This window comes from Rana temporaria, chromosome 5, assembly GCF_905171775.1.
Source record: "Rana temporaria chromosome 5, aRanTem1.1, whole genome shotgun sequence".
NCBI lineage: Eukaryota > Metazoa > Chordata > Amphibia > Anura > Ranidae > Rana > Rana temporaria.
The window spans coordinates 385988668-386010808 of NC_053493.1; the positions used below are offsets into that span (position 1 = coordinate 385988668).

At 44.2% G+C, this 22141-nt stretch overlaps 1 protein-coding gene across 3 annotated transcripts in view; it reads right to left on the bottom strand.

Moving 5' to 3' along the window:
• Positions 1 to 22141, bottom strand: part of SAMD12 (sterile alpha motif domain containing 12) — a 936923-nt gene that overhangs the window by 436525 nt on the left and 478257 nt on the right. Inside the window, exons 4-5 of one of the 3 annotated variants that reach the window (XM_040354886.1) lie at positions 6851 to 6991; positions 6392 to 6433 (exon numbers count right to left, since the gene is read on the bottom strand). In XM_040354886.1, the coding sequence (XP_040210820.1) occupies positions 6408 to 6433; positions 6851 to 6991 (167 nt within the window). In that variant the 3' untranslated portion in view covers positions 6392 to 6407. The other 2 variants (XM_040354888.1, XM_040354887.1) reach the window with 2 other exon arrangements.

The following is a 22141-nucleotide window of genomic DNA, read 5'->3' on the forward strand; positions in this document are numbered from 1 at the left end:
GAGCTGTAGGGAGAAGGGAAGGAGCCAGAGCAGGAGGGGGAATTTGTGCTGCACAGGGTGCTTAGGGTGTGCCTGGGCACACCTGGCACACCCTGTGCGCACGCCTATGGTTTGCACTAATGCACGAATATCCGATCGTGTGTACGGGCCTATAGACTACATTGAGACTTTTACTTGCCACTGCTGTTTCCTAATGTAAATTTCCTAAAGATCATGAGGGCATCAGATATGGAACTCACAAACTTCCTGAAGTACAAATATAAGGATTACAATCTTCTTATCCATCTAGAAATGCACATAGAGATGGAACTGCACAGATTTACAGTGCAATCTGCTCCTTCCATTCTGAGTACAGTTCACAACTGCACTGGAAGCCATCCAGCAAGCTGCCACGTCTCATCTAACACCAACACCTTCATCTGCCAACATCTGTTCTTCGCATTGTATTGTTACAGAGACTATTCACAAGACGCTGCTGAGCAAATGAATATTCAGCCTCCTATGCATTATCTCAGCTCTTTATCTGACAATCACACGCATACATCTTCACCAAACTGTGAATCTGCCATCACATTAGGGGGAAAAAATAGCATGCCATTGTTCAGCTTGGGTGTAAAATAAAAGACTTCAATAATTTTATAGAGAGTCTCATTGTTTGCATAGAGATACAGCATAAAGGGGCAGATGGAGGAACTTTTTGACCTACGGGAGGTAAGAATGATCATTCTCATAATTGCCCCTTGTGTATATTGTGGTGGGGCTGTAAGATCTGACATTTTCACGCATTCACCAAAAAGTGATCGAATCGTTGAAAATCAGGAACCCATCAACAACGAATATTGTGATTTTTTGTGAACAATATTCATCGTCGCTGTATGGTATTCCCTGAAGCCTCGTACACACGACCGAGGAACTAGACGGGCGAAACACGTCGTTTTCCTCATCGAGTTCCTTGTTAGGCTGTCGAGGAACTTGACAAGGCAAGTTTCTCCATTCCCGTCGAGGAAATAGAGAACTTGCTCTCTTTTTGGCTCGTCGAGTTTCTCAACAGTTTCCTCGACGAAAATGTACACACGACCGGTTTCCTCGGCACAAAAATATCTCCCAGCAAGTTTCTTGCTGGTTTTTGCCGAGAAACTCTGTCGTGTTTACGAGGCCTAATGTTTCATTCAAACAACATCAGGCTAGGTCCCCTGAGAATGTATTTTAGGACCCTTACACAAAAGAGTCAAAATGGGCCTCACTGCACAGCTAGCAATAGTTAATGACATTCAACTGAACTTGTTCTAGAATGTTATCCCCTATGTGCCGGTACCTACCGGACCTTTAGGAGGTTTCAGATGCCAGGAGGCAGGGCAGGGTTTATGATCATGTGACTGGCTGTCACGGCGGTCCCATGATCGGGAAGCTTCCATTCGTAAGTAGCGGTCACCACCCGGGGCATGATGGGGCAGTGATGTCATAAGGGGCAGGGTCACTGGATGACATCACCCGGTGACCACGCCCCATGCCAATATAAGTCGTTGCGCACCACGCACACGTCATTACAACGTTGATATAACATCGGAAGAAGACGATGGAGAAGACTGGGCACCCGCTAGAAAAAGAGCTGGCAAAAGGGCAGCAGATGGCAGAGGAGCCTGGCAGAAAACATCAGACGGTGGGAGAAGAACCGGAGAAAGCGGAGAAATTGGAAGAGACCCCCCAAAGTCAGAAGAGACCCCCGGCGCTGCTTAATAAATTACTTTAAAAAAACTTTTGTACTGTGTTTTTTTATTGACACTTTTTTCCCCCAGGTGAATGTGTAGGGGTACAATGTACCCCATACTCATTCACATAGGGAGGGGGGCCGGAATATGGTGGCCCCCTTATTATAGGGGGCTCACAGATTCCGATAAGCCCCCCGCCCGCGGACCCTGACAACCAATGGCCAGGGTTGTCGGGAAGAGGCCCTTGTCCTCATCCACAGTGCACCCTCTGCCCCAAAGCACCTGAGGGCATGCGGTCTGGTACGGTTCAGGAGGTGGGGCACTCGCACTGGACTGCGTGCTCGGATAAGGAATGCTCTTGGAGGGGGAACCCATGCTGGTTTTTTATTTAAAATTTGGCATGGAGTTCCTCCTCAAGATTCATACCAGACACAGTGCCTGGCATTGTCAGAGATAAAAGTCGGATCCCTGTTCATTGAAGTCGGACGCGTTTTTGACTTCAAGTCGCAGGGCAAAGTCGGATCCAAAGTAGGGCGGCTGTGGTGTCGTACCAGTGTGAACCTGGCCTCAAGGTGTTTCTACATGCACCTAAAAAGCTTCCTCAGCTCTAATGAACTATTAAGCCTCAGTTCCAACTTTGAACTGCATGTGAATTGTACAGGAACCACACCGCATTCCTGTTCTATTCACATGCAATTCATTGCGGTGCGGTTTGAGTTTGAATCACAATGCATCACACCAAAGTCACACATGCACCAATTTTGGTACCACACGGCAACTGGATCCCATTGTAATTTTGTACCATGCGATCTGGTGTGATCCGGTGCAAATGCACTGCCTTTGTGGCCTACGTTTGGGATGTCGTTAAGCTTGCACAACACCTGCTGCAGATCGCAAGGGCAATGCTATTTGAATGCAGTGCAAGAAACATGCACAGATTGAGGGGTTTCTCGCACCATATTAGGATAAGCCTAAGCTAACAGAGGAGTATGGGAGCTGTTTGGATGAGCTTCATAACATTTTCAACATTACAGTACAAGCCCAGTTGAATGTAACCAAGACCCCTTTCACACTGGGGCGGTTTGCAGGCGCTATTGCGCTAAAAATGGCGCCTTCAAACCGACCTGAAACAGCGGCCGCTGTTTCTCCAGTGTAAAAGCCAGAGGGCTTTCACACTAGAGCGGTGCGCTAGCAGGACGTGAACAAAAGTCCTGCTAGCCGCATCTTTGGAGCGGTGAAGGAGCGGTGTGTATACCGCTCCTCCACCGTCCTTGCCCATTGAAAGCAATGGGACTCCGGGGCTATACCGCCGACAAAGTGTCTCTGCAGAGGCGCTTTGCAGTGATTTTTAACCCTTTTTCGGCTGCTAGCGGGGGCAAAACCGCTAGCGGCCAAATATCGCAGCGAAATTAGCGGTAAAGTGCCGTTAAAAATAGCAGAGCTTTACCACCGCACCTCCGCCCCAAGTGTGAAAGGGGCCTTACTAAGTTAACTCTAGTAGCTGGTATGGCTGCTAGCAATAATCGTCTTCTCCCGGCGGGAATGACTTCCCCTGCCCATGCGCCAGGAGAATACAGTGGCTCGTCGGGATGGATTCCCATGTCAACACTGTGTTGATGGGGGAATTCAGCCTGTGGTTGCAGGAAAGACATTTGCTCTGTCTATGGCTGGCCTAACGATTTAATTGTAGCGTCCCCCTTACTTTCAGTGCGGGCGCTACACTAAATTTAGTGGGGAATGGAATGGAATCACAAATGGTTTCACTCTCATTCGTGATTTATGGAAACTCAGGCTGCTGCCCACTTCAGAATCGGTCCTGTAGGTCAGTCTGCGCTCCAGGGGTATGTTATCACCCCTGGGCGGCAGTTGGCGGTAGAGGGGTTCTGACAGACCCACCTTCTCCCAGCAGCCAATCAGAGGAGTTCTTCCCTCGTTGGGCATGCTGGGAGGGGGGTATATCTGGGACAGCCGCTTTTGGTGGATTGTTCTATGCGGGGCCCGAGTTCCAGGTGCGGTACCCACCTTCAGGGTACACGCATCCATGGGCCCCGCCATCGTGGCCTGCTTCGCTGAGGTTGTGCACCATGCGGAGCCTCATCCTGACATTGAAAGGGGCCCCAGCGACTTGCTGGGTCCCAACCTTCTGTTGAGAGGATCCTAAGCTGGAGGCTGCGCGATGGGGGATCGGCTCGGGGGAACCTAGAACTAGAGGTTGTCCAGGAGGCCAAGACGAACTATCGGGGATCAGGTCACCACACCATATGACAGGTATGCTCAAGCTGTCAGTGGGTGACATTGATTGAACTAACTGGGAGGATTTTCTCAAATTGATCTCACAAATCCCAAGTTGTCCGGTCTGTGACAGAGGCCCTGAGTCAGGCCTGTGGCAGAGGTCTGTTTCCTCCCAGTGATCCGCAAGTGATGCTCCGTCTGCCAGGCCTGAGATAACCGCCTGTTCAGGGGCACTTTACCCACCCTGATTGGGGTGGCGACGAATTGAGCTATATCATTGCTGAGAGCAGGCTTGCTCTCTCTTCATATTCAAGGCCTATTACTAAAGTTTCTCTACGCTCATCAACCTTTCTCTGTCGTGTGCCATGTTGATGTTGGCCATGTTGGGCCTTGGAATAAAGCATTGAAAACTGAATTGATGTCTGGACACTTGCTTTTTATTCACACTCACAGCTATCACCCCTAGACCAAGTCAAGAAGGTAACTCAGTAAGCCGATCCCAAACTAATCAGCGGCTCCTTCGGGGGTGAGCGCTACATAATTATGTAATGATCTCATTCACGAAGGTGATAATTCCTTTTCAAAGTGTATTTGCCTTTAGTAAATCAACCTCAATGTCTGCCTAAAAATAAAAATGCCATACTGATAAAAAGTGCAGGAAGGGGATAGCAAATAATATTTTCTTCACCTGTCTGGAATTTAAATTTAAACTTGTATTATTTGTTCCAAAGCTAAAGGTGGAATCTAAGCATCTGAATGCAACACAGCCATGACACTTAAAAAAAAAAAAAAAGTTTTTATTAAAGTTTTACAATAAAAGGTTACAGACAGTGAAATGTGTAGTCCTTCCTGTCCTCATTCCAAATTGAAACAGCATATGGTACAAAAATGGTCACATAACAAAGCATAAATACAAGTCCAAGATTGAAATGTGTAACAACATCTTAAGTAAAGATAATCAGGTCGACTAATAAAATGAAAATGCCAAAGATGGTGGAATTGCATTGAAATCGCTAATGCTTGAGGAATGACAGAGCCAAGATAGGTATAAGAACAGATTCAAAGAATAATAATAAAAAAAAAAGGCGTGAGTTCTAGAAGTCTAGAGTTCCTAGAAAACTGCTTAAATATATAACGTAGAACTAAAGGCAAAATGTTTTGTTTTAATTTTGTACAGAGTGTCCCAGAGGGGTTATTTCCATTCACTTCCTGTCCCAAAGCCAATACAAGGAATCAGAGGAAGTCCCTCCAAAGTGATACCTGATTGTCACCAGAAATTGTGTTCATATTTTAAAGTGGCTGTAAACCTTCATGTTTTTTCACCTTAAAGTGTAAGTAAACCCTATTATTGTTTTCCGCCAAGGAAGCTGCCATCTTGGCCTCTGTTTAATCTGCAACTGCCATAATGCTGCACATGTGATCTATTATGACACCGGTCATTGGATGGTTTGACAGTTTGGTTGAGAGCACAACCAATGTGACAGCTAGCATTTCCGGCATGCTGGGAATGTTAACTGTTTTTTTAAACTATAAAATAGAAGGGTTTACTTCCGCTTTAATGCATCGTATGCATTAAGATGAAAAAACACCTTGTACTCTCCGGCCCCCCTGTGCCCCCGTTTTACTTACCTGAGCCCCGAACTTCCGCGGGCTTGTTCCCGCGTTGCTTTCCAAACGGCTTGTCGCCTGTTCATTGATTGATAGCAGCCATTGGCTCCCAATGCTGTCAATCAAATCAGGGGCTCCAGGGGGTGGGGCCGAGTCCTACTTGGCGTCTATGGCCCCCGAGTGTATCACACGGGAGCGCACCAGCAAGGTAACCCCCTTGGGAGACCGCTTCCCAGAGGGGGTTAGCTCTTGCGGGGAGGAGCCACGAGAGCTGCCATGGGACCCCAGAAGAGGAGGATCAGGGCCACTCTGTGCAAAACAAACTGCACAGTGGAGGTAAGAATGACATGTTTGTTTGTTTTTTTGTTTTTTAACACTGAACCCATACAACTCCTTTAAGATTTTCCCTCTATTACTGTTCTAGTAACAACCCAAAATTTGGGATCTTCTTCCACTTTTTGTCATAATGGTAAACAGAACAGATAGAGAGGTCGAATTGCCCTAATGGGGGAACAGATAGTAATAAAAACCTGACAGGTGTTCTAACCACTCCCCGCTCTATCCAAAACTTAAAAAAGTTTGCCTTTAGTTCTACTTTAAACCCAAAAGACGGAGAATAGAAAACAGTGTGTGAAAAGCCGTAAAAGTAGCTGCCATTTTTTTTTAGGCTGCATACTGTGTCCTGTAGAGTAAAATTAAATCTAGCCAGCTTTACCACGACTGACTTTACTACTCCACAGCAGCTTGAAAAGGTAGAAAACTTCAGCTTCCATCTGAGGCTCTTCACACAGATATTTTGCCTTATGACAAATCGCCTTTATTACATTTCCTTTTTTTTTTTCCTTTTGGAGGTAGGTTTTAATCTCTCTGTGTCCGGGAAGATCCTATTAAAAAGAAATCTCATTACCTGGCTATCTTGTTGTATCTTTTATTGTGTTTTTTTTTTAACATTATTCTGAACCTTGTTTACGACCAGGTACAGCACAGGAAAAAAAGAGAGAGAACAGAAGTACAAATGACTACATTTACGGCTCTCGGATATGGTCTTTAAAGCTATTTTCATCGTAGCAGCTTGACATTTAAACATTTAGAACACCGATATTTTGTGGATTAAGACGACATTCATCCTGCCAAGTGGTCAATTCCACATCCCCATTCCTGTATTGTTCTTTAGAGCTACTGTCGCTTTCTTTAAACTACCTCCGGAGACCTTTAGAAAGTAATTCATACCATGAAAGGGCAAGTTTGTTCCGATATTAATATGTCAGAAGTATTACAGGCCTGGAACCGGCTTTGCCTACCTTGTGTCAGCAGCTGGAGGTTCCGGACTTCCTCCCGTACTTTGAGCTGGAGGACCTGCTGTAGGACATATTGCCGTTGGCTCTCTGGACTGATCCCCATCCTTTCCAGCTTCTTGTCCGTGAGTCGCAGCAAAGCACGACCTGCAAGAGCAATATGGAAACAATTAATTGCAGGATTATTTATTAAACAATGCCAAGTGCAATGGCAATGTACAAACAACAGAAAACAGATTGCCCTTCAGTTCACATATAGGTTACCAAACTTTTCTCATTGACCTTTGACTTGAGTTGGCCATGTTTCAATGTGGGTAAGGATCTCGCGCCAACAATTAAATAAATTAAATGTGTATATATATATGAGAGCTGCTCCCCAAAAATTCAAATAATGAATGCAAATATGGAAAGTAAAAAGCAGGGGGCGCTAGTGGGAATGAAAATACATAAAATGAAAATACAAAATACAAAAAGACAGTCACAATATAATGTCACAATTGTGCAAAAGTGCAATATGAAAATGCTTGATTGAAAAAGTGCAATAGTGCAATAGTCTCATCCATATACTGAGTACATAAAAGAAAACTGTGAAAAAGGGAAAACACAAAGTGTCCATAAAACAGAATGAAAGGTGTTCATATATTCCTTGCAGTCCTCACTGTGCATGTAATAAAAGCAATCAGGTTTCCACCTTCACCGATATAAGACACCCAATAGTGCATATAAGGATGGCCCCTTACCGCAAAATGTTGACCTATTTAGTTAAAAAGAGGTCAAATTGAGCTTGTTGTCACCATAGACAGTTATGACACCTGGAGTTTCCTTTGGGTCAGCTTGTTAGAGCGTCATTAGGGCATAAGAAGAGAGAGATACCGCCATGGCATAATAACGTTTTATTTAAAAAAAATAAAACACACAGTGCAGAATGGTTGCTTAACGGCACTGAGGCTATAGGTTTAGGGTCGAATGGATCGATCGAATGGATCGGGTAGAGAGCGATGTCTGTGCTGGGGAGACTTACAGCATGCGCTCCACCTCTCGACGATGAGGAACCAGCTGGACCGGAAGGTGCTGTGCGTGTTCACGTACCGCCTCGACGTACGTTTCAATATGTCGTCATCAGGAAGCGTGAACTTACAATGTATGTACAATCTCATTTAACTTTACCAAAAACTACACTATATTACCAAAAGTATTGGCACGCCTGCCTTTACATGCACACAAACCTTAATGGCATCCCAGTTTTAATCTGTAGTGTTCAATTGAGTTGGCCCACCCTTTACAGCTACAACTCTTCCTGTCCACAAGGTTTAGGAGTGTGTCTGAGGCCTCGTACACACGACAGAGTTTCTCGGCAGAATTCACCGAGAAACTCTGTCAAACCCGGATTCTGCCGAGAAACTCTGTCGTCTGTACACTTTTGGCCCGATGGAGCCGCCGAGGAACTCGTCGAGAAAATAGAGAACATGTTCTCTATTTTCTCGTTGTTCTATGGGAGAAGGCGGCCCGCCGAGCTCCTCGGCGGCTTCATCCCTGAACTCGACGAGGAACTCGACGTGTTTGGCACGTCGAGTTCCTCGGCCGTGTGTACGGGGCCTCACTCTGTGCAGGCCAGTCAAGTTCCACCACCCCAAACGCATGTCTTTATGGACCTTGCTTTGTGCATTGGTGCGCAGTTGAGTTGGAACAAGAAGGGGGCATCCCCAAACTGTTCCCACAAAGTTGAGGGCATGAAATTGTCCAAAATGTCTTGGTATGCTGATGGCTTAAAAGTTCCCTTCACTGGAACTAAGGGGCCAGGCCCAGCCCCAAAAATAAAACCCCACACCATAATCCCCCCTCCACCAAATGATTTGGACCAGTGCATAAAGCAAGGTCCATAAAGACATGGATGAGTGAGTTTGGTGTAGAGGAACTTGACTAGCCTGCACAGGGTCCTAACCTCAACTCATTCCTTTAAATTCATAGCCAATCCGGTAAACTTTCACGCCATGCAGCTGTTGGAAAATCCAAAGGAGATTGTACAACAAACTGTGCTGCCAACCGTAGGTCTAAGCAACTTATAGTTACATAGTTAAGGTTGAAACAAGACACAGGTCCATCCAGTTCAACCTAAGCATTTGTGATTATTATTCTCTAAAAATTGCTATAGCCCGGTATATTCTGCTTCCTGAGGAGGAAATGTAGGTTTGTCCTGAGCTCACTGCCCGCAGGGAAGGAGAACTTACATGGAAACTGGTTGATGCTGCAAAGTATATTATTGTAGAAATGTTGAGAGAAACCAGCAACTCTGTAGACTCAGTCACACTGGATCAAAACAATTACAATGAACCAGACAAGGAGTAGCAGTCCACACTGTAGACAACAAGGGAGGCGGCTGGAAGGAAGACTGGCAACCGGACCCTTTAACAGGAAGGCTACTGTTCAATACACAGCGACAGTCCTTACCCGTGTCCCTCCTCCACAGGATCCTCCCTATGCTAATCCGACTGTCCCTAGCCAGATCTGTCCCTGTCCTACTCAAACCAAAGGGGACAATTCTTTTTACAAGCACTGTCCACATTAAAATAGGACCAACGGGTCAATCAGAGCAGCAGCATCCAATGGGACAGCTGCTTTCCCGATGAGACCTACAGAAGCCTCAGTGGAATCTGGTTCCCAACTTCCCACTTGTCCATCGGCCTTCCTGCATGGCAGCTGCCAGACAGTGCTACCCTTACAGGGAGGCTAAACTACATGTGCCTACAGGCATCTAATAGTTTTTTGAAATTTTCAACACTCTCAGACAGTACTGTTAACTGGGGGTTCTACATTTTAACTGCTCCAACAGCAAAGAACTCTTTCTGCAATCTGAGATTAAACCGTTTTCCTGCTAACCGCAAAAAAATGTGAATAAAGGCTTGGCTATAACAGAGTTAGGTTCCCAAAGGACTTGCCTGTGTAAACATGAGACTTAGAGCCGGTTCACACTGGGGCGACCTGGGATCCGACTTGAAGTTGCCCCAAGTCACGTGGTTGAGAAAATCAATGCAAGTGAATGGGAGCCGTCTTAATACACACTACTGAAGTCACTCCGACTTCAGAAAAGGTTCCTGTACTACTTCAATCCGACTTCTAGGCAACTTGTACCCATTGATTTCAATGGAAGTTGCCTCAGTAGTCAGATCACTGTCTTAACTGAAGCAACAATACAGGAAGAGAACATACATTTCTCAGGCAAACCCCTCCCTCCCGCAGAGCTGATTGTTGTTTGATTGGCCACTGGAAAGCCTCCTGTCCTGGAGGCAACTTGAAGTTGTCTTGTAAGTTGCCTGATGATCCATACTCAAGTCGTGTCCAAGTTGCCTCCCGAAGTCGTGTTGCCCCTGTGTGAACCGGCTCTAAAGCTGCTTGTAATTTATTATAAAAAAACGGTGGCCAACAAGTATTGATGCAACAGGCTTCTTATTTTGAAAGCTACACATTACAGGTTAGCTTGTACCATAGGGAGACCATTAGTCACTTAAAGGTTGATCAGAGGTATTTTGTCATGCGTTCATTTTCCCTAGAGTTTTGTCAATGTGAACATTTCTTGCAGATGATTGGACAATGGAAATCAGCAGAGCTTCACCACATTCACTAAGGACTGGAGAAAATTAGTGTAACTGCACTTGCAAAGTGCACAGTCTATTTTCCTTTAGTAAATCAACCCTTTTTCCTCACCCACTTGTCTACTATGTTCATACTGTATCGAGCTTTAAAGCGGTTGCATACCCTGCTTTGTGATTTTTACCTACAGAAAAGCCTATAATAAGGCTTACCTGTTGGTACAATGAATATCTCCTAAACGTACACCACTTAGGAGACATTCACCCTGCATGCAGCTGCTGACATCACCGATGCATGCGCTCTGAAGGTCCAGGGTATCGTGACAGAACTTCAGAGCTTCCTTGCTGGAACCAAATGACCACTCAGCGCCAGAGCCCACGAACCCAGAAGAAACACCAGGGGAACATGTCAGCCCCCTCAGCGGTGAGCAGGCGCCTCTGCGGGGGCTTTTTTTCAGGCAAGTATTTCATAATGTGCTAGTATGCGACGTCCCTCACCTTGTTGTATCACTGCCCCATCACCAGCCGTCCCATTAAAGTGAATGAACTGTCAGGTAGTCAACAGCGCTTCAGAGGAGGAGCCTCTGTAGGACAGAGATGACAGTTGCTCTTTAAAAATTATGATTTAAATTAGGGTTGTCCCGATACCACTTTTTTAGGACCGAGTACAAGTACCGATACTTTTTTTCAAGTAGTCGCCGATACCAAATACCAATACTTTTTTTAAATGTGTCCCCAAATGCAGCCATGTCCCCCCCATATGCAGCCATGTCCCCCACATATGCAGCCATGTCCCTCTAGCCATGTCCCTCACATATGCAGCCATGTCCCTCTAGCCATGTCCCTCACATATGCAGCCATGTCCCTCTAGCCATGTCCCTCACATATGCAGCAATGTCCCTCTAGCCATGTCCCTCACATATGCAGCAATGTCCCTCTAGCCATGTCCCTCACATATGCAGCCATGTCCCTCTAGCCATGTCCCTCACATATGCAGCCATGTCCCTCACATATGCAGCAATGTCCCTCTAGCCATGTCCCTCACATATGCAGCAATGTCCCTCTAGCCATGTCCCTCGATGCGGCGGCGCGATGCGGCGGCAGCGGCGGGGGGGGGAAAGGGGGGGGAAAGTATTCTATTTAGGTATCGGGGGTATTTGCGCGAGTACGAGTACTCCCGCAAATACTCGGTATCGGTCCCGATACCGATACTGGTATCGGTATCTGGACAACCCTAATTTAAATCAAGCTATTTTACTAGTTATTTAAATTGTGATTTAAATCTACTTGATTTAAATCAAATCCACCCTGCATATATATATTCCAAAAAAAATGTGTACAGATGGGCATTAACCTCCCTGGCGGTATGATTCTTTCAGAAAAAACATGCTGAAAGCGGTACCATTATTTGCAAGGAAATTTGGCGTTTTATATTGTAGGCCTGTAATTTTTATAAATAACTCACTTAAATCTGACCAAACAAGATTCTAATAGGCATCCCAGGTATGAATTTTTTTTAAAAACAAAATTATAAATTATAATATAATAAATAACTATAAATAATAACAAATAATAATATAATTATAATAAAAATTATTCAATAATGTAATCAAATCAAAATCACTGAAATTTGCTCAGTTGCAGAATTGTCCCCACAAATCGCTATCGCACAATTCTGCAAGTGATTATAATTTATTATCGCTGTTTTCTAGCTGATCTAAAACAATTTTTGACATAAAGGGACACTTTTGGTTGCTATGGACAATCTACAGTTTGCAGGGAGAAAAAAAGGTTTTTATTATATAAAATGACATGTAGGGCACTGGGCAGACCACTAGGGACAAGGGGGGTGTTTTTTTTACATACAGTACTGTAATCTATAAGATTACAGTATACTGTATGTAATGTGTTTGTTTACTTTTTTGAATTTGGCGCCGTTCTTCGTCCCCGTGCGTCGTAACGTCGCAGGGAACGGAGATCGGCGGCACAGGAGGACGCTGTGTGAATCGAGCGAGGTCCCGCTCGCTCACACAGCGCGGTGGCATCGCTGGATCCAGGGACAAGGTAAGTAAACACTCCCTGTACATCCAGCGAGGCAAGCCCGAGTCTGACTCGGGGTTACCGATTTTAGCCCAAAAATCTCACCCCGAGTCAGACTCGGGAACACCGCTCAGGAGGTTAATAAAAGTTCAAAAACTTCCTAAGTGGGGCATGGCAAATAATTGTCTGTGAGCCTATAGACAATGGGCCAGATTCAGAGAGATCAGCGCATCTTTAAATAGGCGTAGCGCATCTCATATGCGCTACACCGTCGTAACATTGAGAGGCAAGTACAGTATTCACAAAGCACTTGCACACGCCTAATTCAAAGTAGCAAGGCAGTGAGCGTGTTGTATTATAATGAAGCGTGACCCCATGTAAATGCATGGCCGAACGAACGGCGCATTTGCGCGCATGCTCAGAATCACGTTGAATTTACTCCCTACAATACGCCGGCTCCATTCATACGAAGTGAACAAAACCTACGCCCAGCCCCATTCACGTACGACTTACGCAAACGATGTAAAATACGACGGCTGTTTCAACGTCTCCGACATCCATACCTTTGCATTACCTGCGCCTCATATAGCAGGGGTAACTTTACGCCGGACTTACGCCTTACGTAAACGGCGTAGCTTAATGCGACAGGCACAAGTACGTTCGTGAATCGACGTATCTAGGTCATTTGCAAATTAGACGCGTAAATCTACGGAAACGCCCCTTGCAGCCAGCGTAAATATGCACCCAAGATACGATGGCGTAGGAGACTTACGTCGGTCGTATCTTGGCAAAATTCAGGCGTATCTGATTTCCACGAATACGCGTATAGATACGACTGCGCACATTTGGACTTACGACGGCATATCTGGAGATACGTTGTCGTAAGTCCTTTCTGAATCCGGGCCAATATGTCTCCCTGAGACCACGTGACTAAGATTTTCTTCCACATGTGCCAAAAGGTTTGTTGTATCCTTATTAAACTGCATAGATATTATGTTTTGTGAACTGTTTAGGTTTAAAAAGTGATTGACAGTTTTATAACCTGGCATCCTATGATAAGCAACAGGAAAAGAGTAGGAAAATCAGGTTTCATGAATTCTGACAGGGCTGAAAGTCTTTTGCAGCTGGAGATCTGTTGCAATTTCCAGTAAGCCAAGGGTATAAATATGTAGAGAATAAATAATGAATACATTAGAAAGCCTCCCAGTACATTGAACTGTTTATATTACAGTACAGACATTGGGCCAGATCCACAGCCCCGCAGCGCAACGTAACTTAACAGATTTAAGTTACACTGACGCAAATTTCCTAAGTTAGGTATCGATCCACAACACACTTACCTGGAAATTTGCGGCGGTGTAACTCAAATCCGTCCGGCGCAAGGCGTTCCTAATCTAATGAGGCGAGTCCCATTTAAATTAGGCGCGCTCCCGCGCCGGACGTACTGCACATGCTTGTGACGCAAATTTCCCGACATGCTTTGCGCGACGTGACGTCATTTTTTGATAGGCGCGGCGCATAGCGTATTTCCGTATTCCCGTACGGCTTACGCAATCGACGTAAAATTTTAAAATTCGACGCGGGAAGGACGGCCATACTTTACACAGCAGTATGCCTGCTGTGTAAAAGTAGGACTGGTTTACAAAAGTGTAACTAAGCGACAGGAAACTAACGTAGCGGCGACGTAGCGAACGCAAAAAAGCTTTGAGGATCGACGTAACTCCTCATTAGCATTCCCGACGCGTAATTTCGACGATGAATGCCCCCAGCGGCGGTCGCGGTACTGCATCTTAAGATCCGGCAGTGTAAAACTATTACACCTGCCGGATCTTCTGCCTATCTATGAGAAACTGATTCTGTGGATCAGTTCCAAAGATAGAAACAGGGATACGACGGCGTATCAGTAGATACGCCAGCGTATCCCTTTTGAGGATCTGGCCCATTATTCTCAGATGCAGGGCGGGGCAAACTAAATTTTGGGTCCTATTCCACTGGATAACAGATTTTGCTTCCTGAACACTTTTTGGTGTATTTTATTGATTTTTGTTTGCTAATCAAGCAGTTAAGCTGTAAATTAACCCATCACATACCATTTTAACCACTTGCTTACTGGGCACATATACCCCCTTTCTGCCCAGGCGAAATTTCAGGTTTCAGCACTGCGTTGCTTTAAATTAAAATTGCGCGGTCGTGCGACGTGCCTCCCAAACAAAATTTAGGTCCTTTTTTTCCTACAAATAGAGCTTTCTTTTGGTGGTATTTGATCACCTCTGCGTTTTTTAATTTTTGCACTATAAACAAAAAAAGCGACAATTTTGAAAAAGAAAACACAATATTTTTTACTTTTTGCTATATTAAATATCCCATTTTTTTTTTAAATAAATATATTTTTTCTCAGTTTAGGCCGATATGTATTCTACATATTTTTGGTAAAAAAAAATAATAAAAAAATCGCAATAAGCGTATAGTGATTGGTTTGCGCAAAAGTTATAGTGGCTACAAAATAGGGGATAGAATTCTGACATTTTTTCTATTATTTTTATTTTTACTAGTAATACGGCGATCTGCGAATTTTGTCAGGACTGCGACATTATGGCGGACACATCGGACACTTTTGACACATTTTTGGGACCATTCACATTTATATAACAAACAGTGCTATAAAAATGCACTGATTACTGTATAAATGTGACTGGCAGGGAAGGAGTTAACACTAGGGGGCGAGGAAGGTGTTAAATGTGTATCCTGGGAGTGATTCTTACTGTGGGGGGAGGGAACTGACTGGGGGAGGTGACCGATGCTGTGTCCCTATGTACAAGGGGCACAGCATCAGTCTCCTCTCCCTGACAGGACAGGACGCCCCCCAGTGGCTGGAAGACCCAAGGCCGTAAAAAGACGGCCTCCCGGATTTATAGAGCCACCGGGAGGCCGTCTTTTTACTATGGCCCGGGACTGAAGTAGTTAAAGACATTTTATGTTTTTGCAATTTGCAATTTCTCTTTGGTTATGCTGCACATGTGAAAGGAGCATACGGGAACATGGAACTGTTGTTGAAGCACATCCAGTACACCAAGTACAACTGCAATATCTGAGGAGATCTGTTGCTTGGAATGCAGCTCAGGATATAGCAAGTACTGTTGTTAAATACAGTGCCTTGAAAAAGTATTCATACCCCTTTAAATTTTCCACACTTTGTCATCTTACAACCAAATATGTAAATATATTTTATTGGGATTTTATGTGATAGACCAACACAAAGTGGCACATACAGTTGTGTTCAAAATTATTCAACCCCCCAATGCTGTAAAGGGTTTTAGGGAATTTAGTGTACATTTGTAATTGTATTCAGAATTAAATCCTACAAGGACTTCTTAAAGAACCATATGCAACTAAAATGACATCAATTGGTTTTGTAATACAGTAGTAAATGTTTATTTTGTGAATTCTTCATTTACACAATTATTCAACCCCTTAGGCCCCATACACACGAGAGGATTTATCCGCGGATACGGTCCAACGGACCGTTTCCGCGGATAAATCCTCTCAAGGATTTCCGCGGATTTGGATCCGATGGAGTGTACTCACCATAGGATCGAAATCCGCGCCGAAATCCCATCGCGATGACGTGTCGCGCCGTCGCCGCGATGATGACGTGGCGACGTGCGCGACGCGGTCATATAAGGAATTCCACGCATGCGTCGAATCATTACGACGCATGCGGGGGATCGATTCGGACGGATTGATCCGGTGAGTCTGTACAGACCAGCGGATCAATCCGTTGGGATGGATTCAAGCGGATAGATTTGAAAGCATGTCTTCAAATTTTTATCCGCTTGAAATCCATCCCAGGGGATAAAAATCCGCGGAAACAGATCCGCTGGGTTGTACACACCAGCGGATCTATCCGCTGGAACTGATCCGCAGATCAATTCCAGCGGATAGATCCTCTCGTGTGTATGGGGCCTGAAAGACTACCACTCTGAAGAACAGAGGTTCATTGAAGTGTTTTCAATTAGGTATTGAAAACACCTGTGGATGTCAGGGAGCAGCAATAAAGCCTAATAAGCACCAATCAGGCAGCTTTAAAATGACTGTGATACTCAGCTCCTTCTAGACATTTACTGGTGTGGTTACAAACATGGTGAAGTCAAGAGAATGGTCCGGGAAGACAAGAGAAGAGGTGATTACTCTTCACAGGAAGGGCAATGGCTATAAGAAGATTGCAAAGATGTTAAACATACCAAGAGACACCATAGGAAGCATCATTCGCAAATTCAAGGCAAAGGGCACTGTTGAAACGCTACCTGGTCGTGGCAGAAAGAAGATGCTGACTTCGACTGCTGTGCGCTACCTGAAGCGTAGAGTGGAGAAAAGTCCCCTTGTGACTGCTGAGGAACTGAGAAAAGATTTGTCAGATGTGGGTACTGAAGTTTCTGCTCAGACAATACGATGCACACTGCGTAATGAAGGCCTCCATGACAGAACTCCCAGGCGCACCCCCTTTCTGTCTCCAAAGAATAAGAAGAGTCGACTGCAGTATGCAAAAATCATGTGGACAAACCACAGAAGTTTTGGGATTGTGTTCTGTGGACTGATGAAACAAAATTAGAAGTGTTTGGGCCCATGGATCAACGCTATGTTTGGAGGAGGAAGAACAAGGCCTATGATGAAAAGAACACCTTGCCTACTGTGAAGCATGGCGGGGGTCAATCATGCTTTGGGGCTGTTTTGCTTCAGCAGGTACAGGGAAGCTTCAGCGTGTGCAAGGTACCATGAATTCTCTTCAGTACCAGGAGATATTGGATGACAATGTGATGCAGTCCGTCACAAACCTGAGGCTTGGGAGACGTTGGACCTTTCAACAGGACAATGATCCCAAGCATACCTCCAAGTCCACTAGAGCATGGTTACAGATTAAAGGCTGGAACATTTTGGAGTGGCCATCGCAGTCACCAGACTTAAATCCGATTGAGAACCTCTGGTGGGACTTAAAGAAAGCAGTTGCAGTGCGCAAGCCTAAGAATGTGACTGAACTGGAGGCTTTTGCCCATGACAAATGGGCGAAGATACCCGTAGATCGCTGCAAGACACTTGTGTCAAGCTATGCTTCAAGTTTAAAAGCTGTTATAACTGTAAAAGGATGTTGTACTAAGTACTAAGATTGAATGTCACTTGGGGGTTGAATAAAACTGATAATAATGTGAGCACAGAAAAGACATTTGTGGTTATTTCATTATAAATGTTATGTTATATTTGTCTGACCTACACGTGCCTCTTTGATTTAATTGTAAGCAGGATGACTGAATGATCAAAATCAATGTCAAACTGGCCAAAACAATCAATTTCAGTGGGGGTTGAATAATTTTGAATACAACTGTAACTGTGAAGTGGAAGGAAAAATGATAAATGGGTTTCCAATTTTTTTACAAATAAATATCTGAAAGGTGTGACGAGCATTTGTATTCAGCCCCCTTTACTCTGAGGCCTCTAACTAAAATCTAGTGGAACCAATTGCCTTCAGAAGTCACCTAATTAGTAAATAGAGTCCACCTGTGTGTAATTAATTCTCAGTATAACTACAGCTGTTCTGTGAATCCCTCAGGCCTTGTACACACGATCAGTCCAAACTGATGAAAACGGACTGAAGGACCGTTCTCATCGGTTAACCGATGAAGCTGACTGATGGTCTGATGTGCCTACACACCATCAGTTAAAAAAACGATCAAGTCCAACGCGGTGATGTAAAACACAACGACGTGCTTAAAAAATCGAAGTTCAATGCTTCCAAGCATGCGTCGACTTGATTCTGAGCATGCGCGGGTTTTTAACCGATGCTTTTGCGAACTAACCATCGGTTTTGACCTATCAGTTAACAGTTCAATTTTAAAGCAAGTTCTATTTTTTTTTACCGAAGGATAACTGACTGATGGCGCCTACACACCATCAGTTTGGACCGATGAAACGGACCTTCAGTCCGTTTTCATCAGTTTGGACTGATCGTGTGTACAAGGCTCCAGAGGTTTGTTAGAGAACCTTAGTGAATAAACAGCATCATGAAGGTCATGGAACACACCAGACAGGCCAGGAATAAAGTTGTGGAGAATTTAACCACTTGCTTACTGGGCACATATACCCCCCTCCTGCCCAGGTGAAATTTCAGCTTTCGGCACTGCATCGCTTTAACTAACAATTGCGCGGTCGTGCGACGTGGCTCCCAAACAAAATTGACGTCCTTTTTTCCCCACAAGTAGAGCTTTCTTTTGGTGGTATTTGATCGCCTGTGCGGTTTTTATTTTTTGCGCTATAAACAAAGAAGTGAGACAATTTTGAAAAAAATACAATATTTTTTACTTCTTGCTATAATAAATATCCCAATTTAAAAAAAAAAAAACATTTTTTTTTCTCAGTTTAGGCCGATACGTATTCTTCTACATATTTTTGGTAAAAAAAAAAAAAAAAATCGCAATAAGCGACTGGTTTGCGCAAAAGTTATAGCGCTTACAAAATAGGGGACAGAATTATTTTTTTTTAATTATTTTTTTTTACTAGAAATGGCGGCGATCTGCGATTTTTAATGGGACTGCGACGTTATGGCGGACACATCGGACACATTTTTGGCGCCATTCACATTTATACTGCGATCAGTGCTATAAATATGCACTAATTACAGTATAAATGTGACTGGCATTGAAGGGGTTAACACTAGGGGGGTGAGGAAGGGGTTAAATGTATCCCTGCTTAGTGTTCTAACTGTGTGGGGGGAGGGGGGGTGACTGGAGGGGTGACCGATCTGTGTCTCTATGTACAAGAGACACAGATCCGTCTCCTCTCCAGAGACAGCACCGCTGTCTCTGTGTAAAACGGCAATGAGAGATGATCTCATATGTTTACATATGAGATCCTCTCTCATTGGCCGCACAGATCGCCTCGCGAACGGCCACTCTGATTGGCCGTTCGCGGCGATCTGTAATTGGCCGTGTCCGAGGGACACGGCCAACACAGATTTTCCCCGCAGCGCGCTCTGGAGCGCGTGCGGGGAACGCCCAAAGGGGCGGCCGTCAATTGACGGCAGTTTGGAAATTGGGATCCGCACTGTAGCCGTCAATTGACGGCAGGCGGATCCCAAGTGGTTAAAGCAGTGTTAGGTTTAAAAAAAATATCCCAAGCTTTAAACATCTCACGGAGCACTGTTCAATTTATCATCTGAAAATGCAAACCTACCAAGACATGGCTGTCCACCTAAACTGACAGGCCCATAGTAACTCTGGAGGAGCTGCAGAGATCCACAGCTCAGGTGGGAGAATCTGTCCACAGAACTACTATTAGGCCGCGTACACACAGTCGGTCCATCCGATGAGAATGGTCTGACTGACCATTTTCATCGGTTCACCGCTGAAGCAGACTGATGGTCTGATGTGCCTACACACCATCAGTTCAAAAACCAATCGAGTCCAACGCAGTGACATAAAACACAACGATGTGCTGAAAAAAATGAAGTTCAATGCTTCCAAGCATGCGTCGACTTGATTCTGAGCATGCGCGGGTTTTGTGTACTAACCATCGGTTTTGACCTATCGGTCAGGCGTCCATTGGTTCGATTTTAAAGCAAGTTCTCTGTTTTGGGACCGAAGGACAACAGACCGATGGGGCGTACACACGGTCGGTTTGGACCGATGAAACTGGACTTCAGTCTGTTTTCATCGGTTTGGACCGACCGTGTGTATGCGGCCTTAGTCATGCTCTCCACAAATCTGGCCTTTATGGAAGAGTGTCAAGAAGAAAGTCATTGTTGAAAGAGAGCTAAAAGAAGTCCCATTTGCAGTTTGCAAGAAGCCATGTGGGGGACACAAACATGTGGAAGAAGGTGCTCTGGTCAGATGAGACAAAAATTGAACCTTTTGGCCTAAAAGCAAAATGCTATGTGTGGAGGAAAACTAACACATCACCATAGGTGTGCGCAGCTGATTGCATTAGGGTGTGCACCCCAAAGCTCAAACACACAAGTATATATAATAATATATATATATATATATTTACTGTATAAACATAATGTATATATAAGTAATATACAGTATATATAGCAGTATGGCAATGGACAGAGTCACTAGAGCAGTGGACAATGTCTGTAGGGCAGAGGATGGGGTCAGTAGGGCAGAAATTGGTGGCAGTAGTTTATTTTTATTATTATTACTATTTTTTTATTATTCATACAATTTTATTTTATTTTTGTTATTAATTTTTCCATCCTTTTTAATTATTTACTTGCTTCTTTTTTTTTTTTTTTTTTTACAATTTATTAGGATTAATGGGGGGCTTTGGTGAAATATCATTGCTCTAAACAGAATTTTATTTTCTCTTTTTTTTTTTTTTATTGGTTGAACTAGATGGACTTTTTTTTAACCCTGACTAACTATGTAACCCCTGATGTCTCACTTTTCTGACAGAGAAAGGGACTGAGGACAGAGATTCCACAGTCTATTTTCTGCAGCCAAACAGCAGAGGGAAATCTGTGCAGCAAAGGGTGATTTGGGTGTGCCCAGGCACACCTGGCACACCCTGTGCGCACGCCTATGCACATCACCCTGAACACACCATCCCCACCGGGAAACATGGTGGTGGCAGCATCATGTTGCGGGGATGATTTTCTTCAGCAGGGACAGGGAAGCTGGTCAGAGTTGATGGGAAGATGGATGGAGCCAAATACAGGACAATGTTAGAAGAAAACCTGTTAAAGTCTGCAAAAGACTTGAGACTGGGGCATAGGTTCACCTTCCAGCAGGACAAGGTCCCTAAACATACAGCCAGAGCTACAATGGAATGGTTTAGATCAAAGCATATTCATGTGTTTAGAATGGCCCAGTCAAAGTCTAGACCTAAATCCAATTGATAATCTGTGGCAAGACTTTAATAATTGTTGTTCACAAACACTCTCCATCCAATCTGGCAGAGCTTGAGCTATTATGTAAAGAAGAATGGGCAAAAAGTTCACTCTTTAGATGTGCAAAGCTGGTAGAGACTCCCCTAAAAAGACTTGCAGCTGTAATTGCTAGCGAAATACGGTTCTACGAAGCATTGACCCAGGGGGGCTGATTTCAAATGTACCCCACACTTTCACATATTTATTTGTTAAAACATTTGAAAACCATTTATCATTTTCCTTCCACTTCACAATTATGTGCCACTTTGTGTAATGCCCCGTACACACCATCACTTTATGTGATGAAAAAAAACGACATTTTCTGTGAAGTAAAAAATGACGTTTTTGAAACTTCAATTTTCAAAGACGAAGTTGCCTACACACCATCGTTTTTCTCACAATGTTCTAGCAAAGCGAGGTTACGTTCTCACCACTTTTTCCATTGAAGCTTGCTTCATAAGTAGCTTCTGGGCATGCGCGGGTGAAAAAACGTTGTTTTAAACAACGTTTTTTACTACACACGGTCAATTTCTGTGAAGTAAAAGTTGACGTTTTGAAAAACGACACATAAAATTGAAGCATGCTTCAATATTTTTTGGTCGTTTTTTAGAAGACATAAAACGACGTTTTCCCCCACACACGGTCAATTAAAGTGACGTTTTTAAAAACGTCATTTTTTTTCATCACATAAAGTGATGGTGTGTACGGGGCATTAGTCTATCACAATGATGGCGAACCTTGGCACCCAAGATG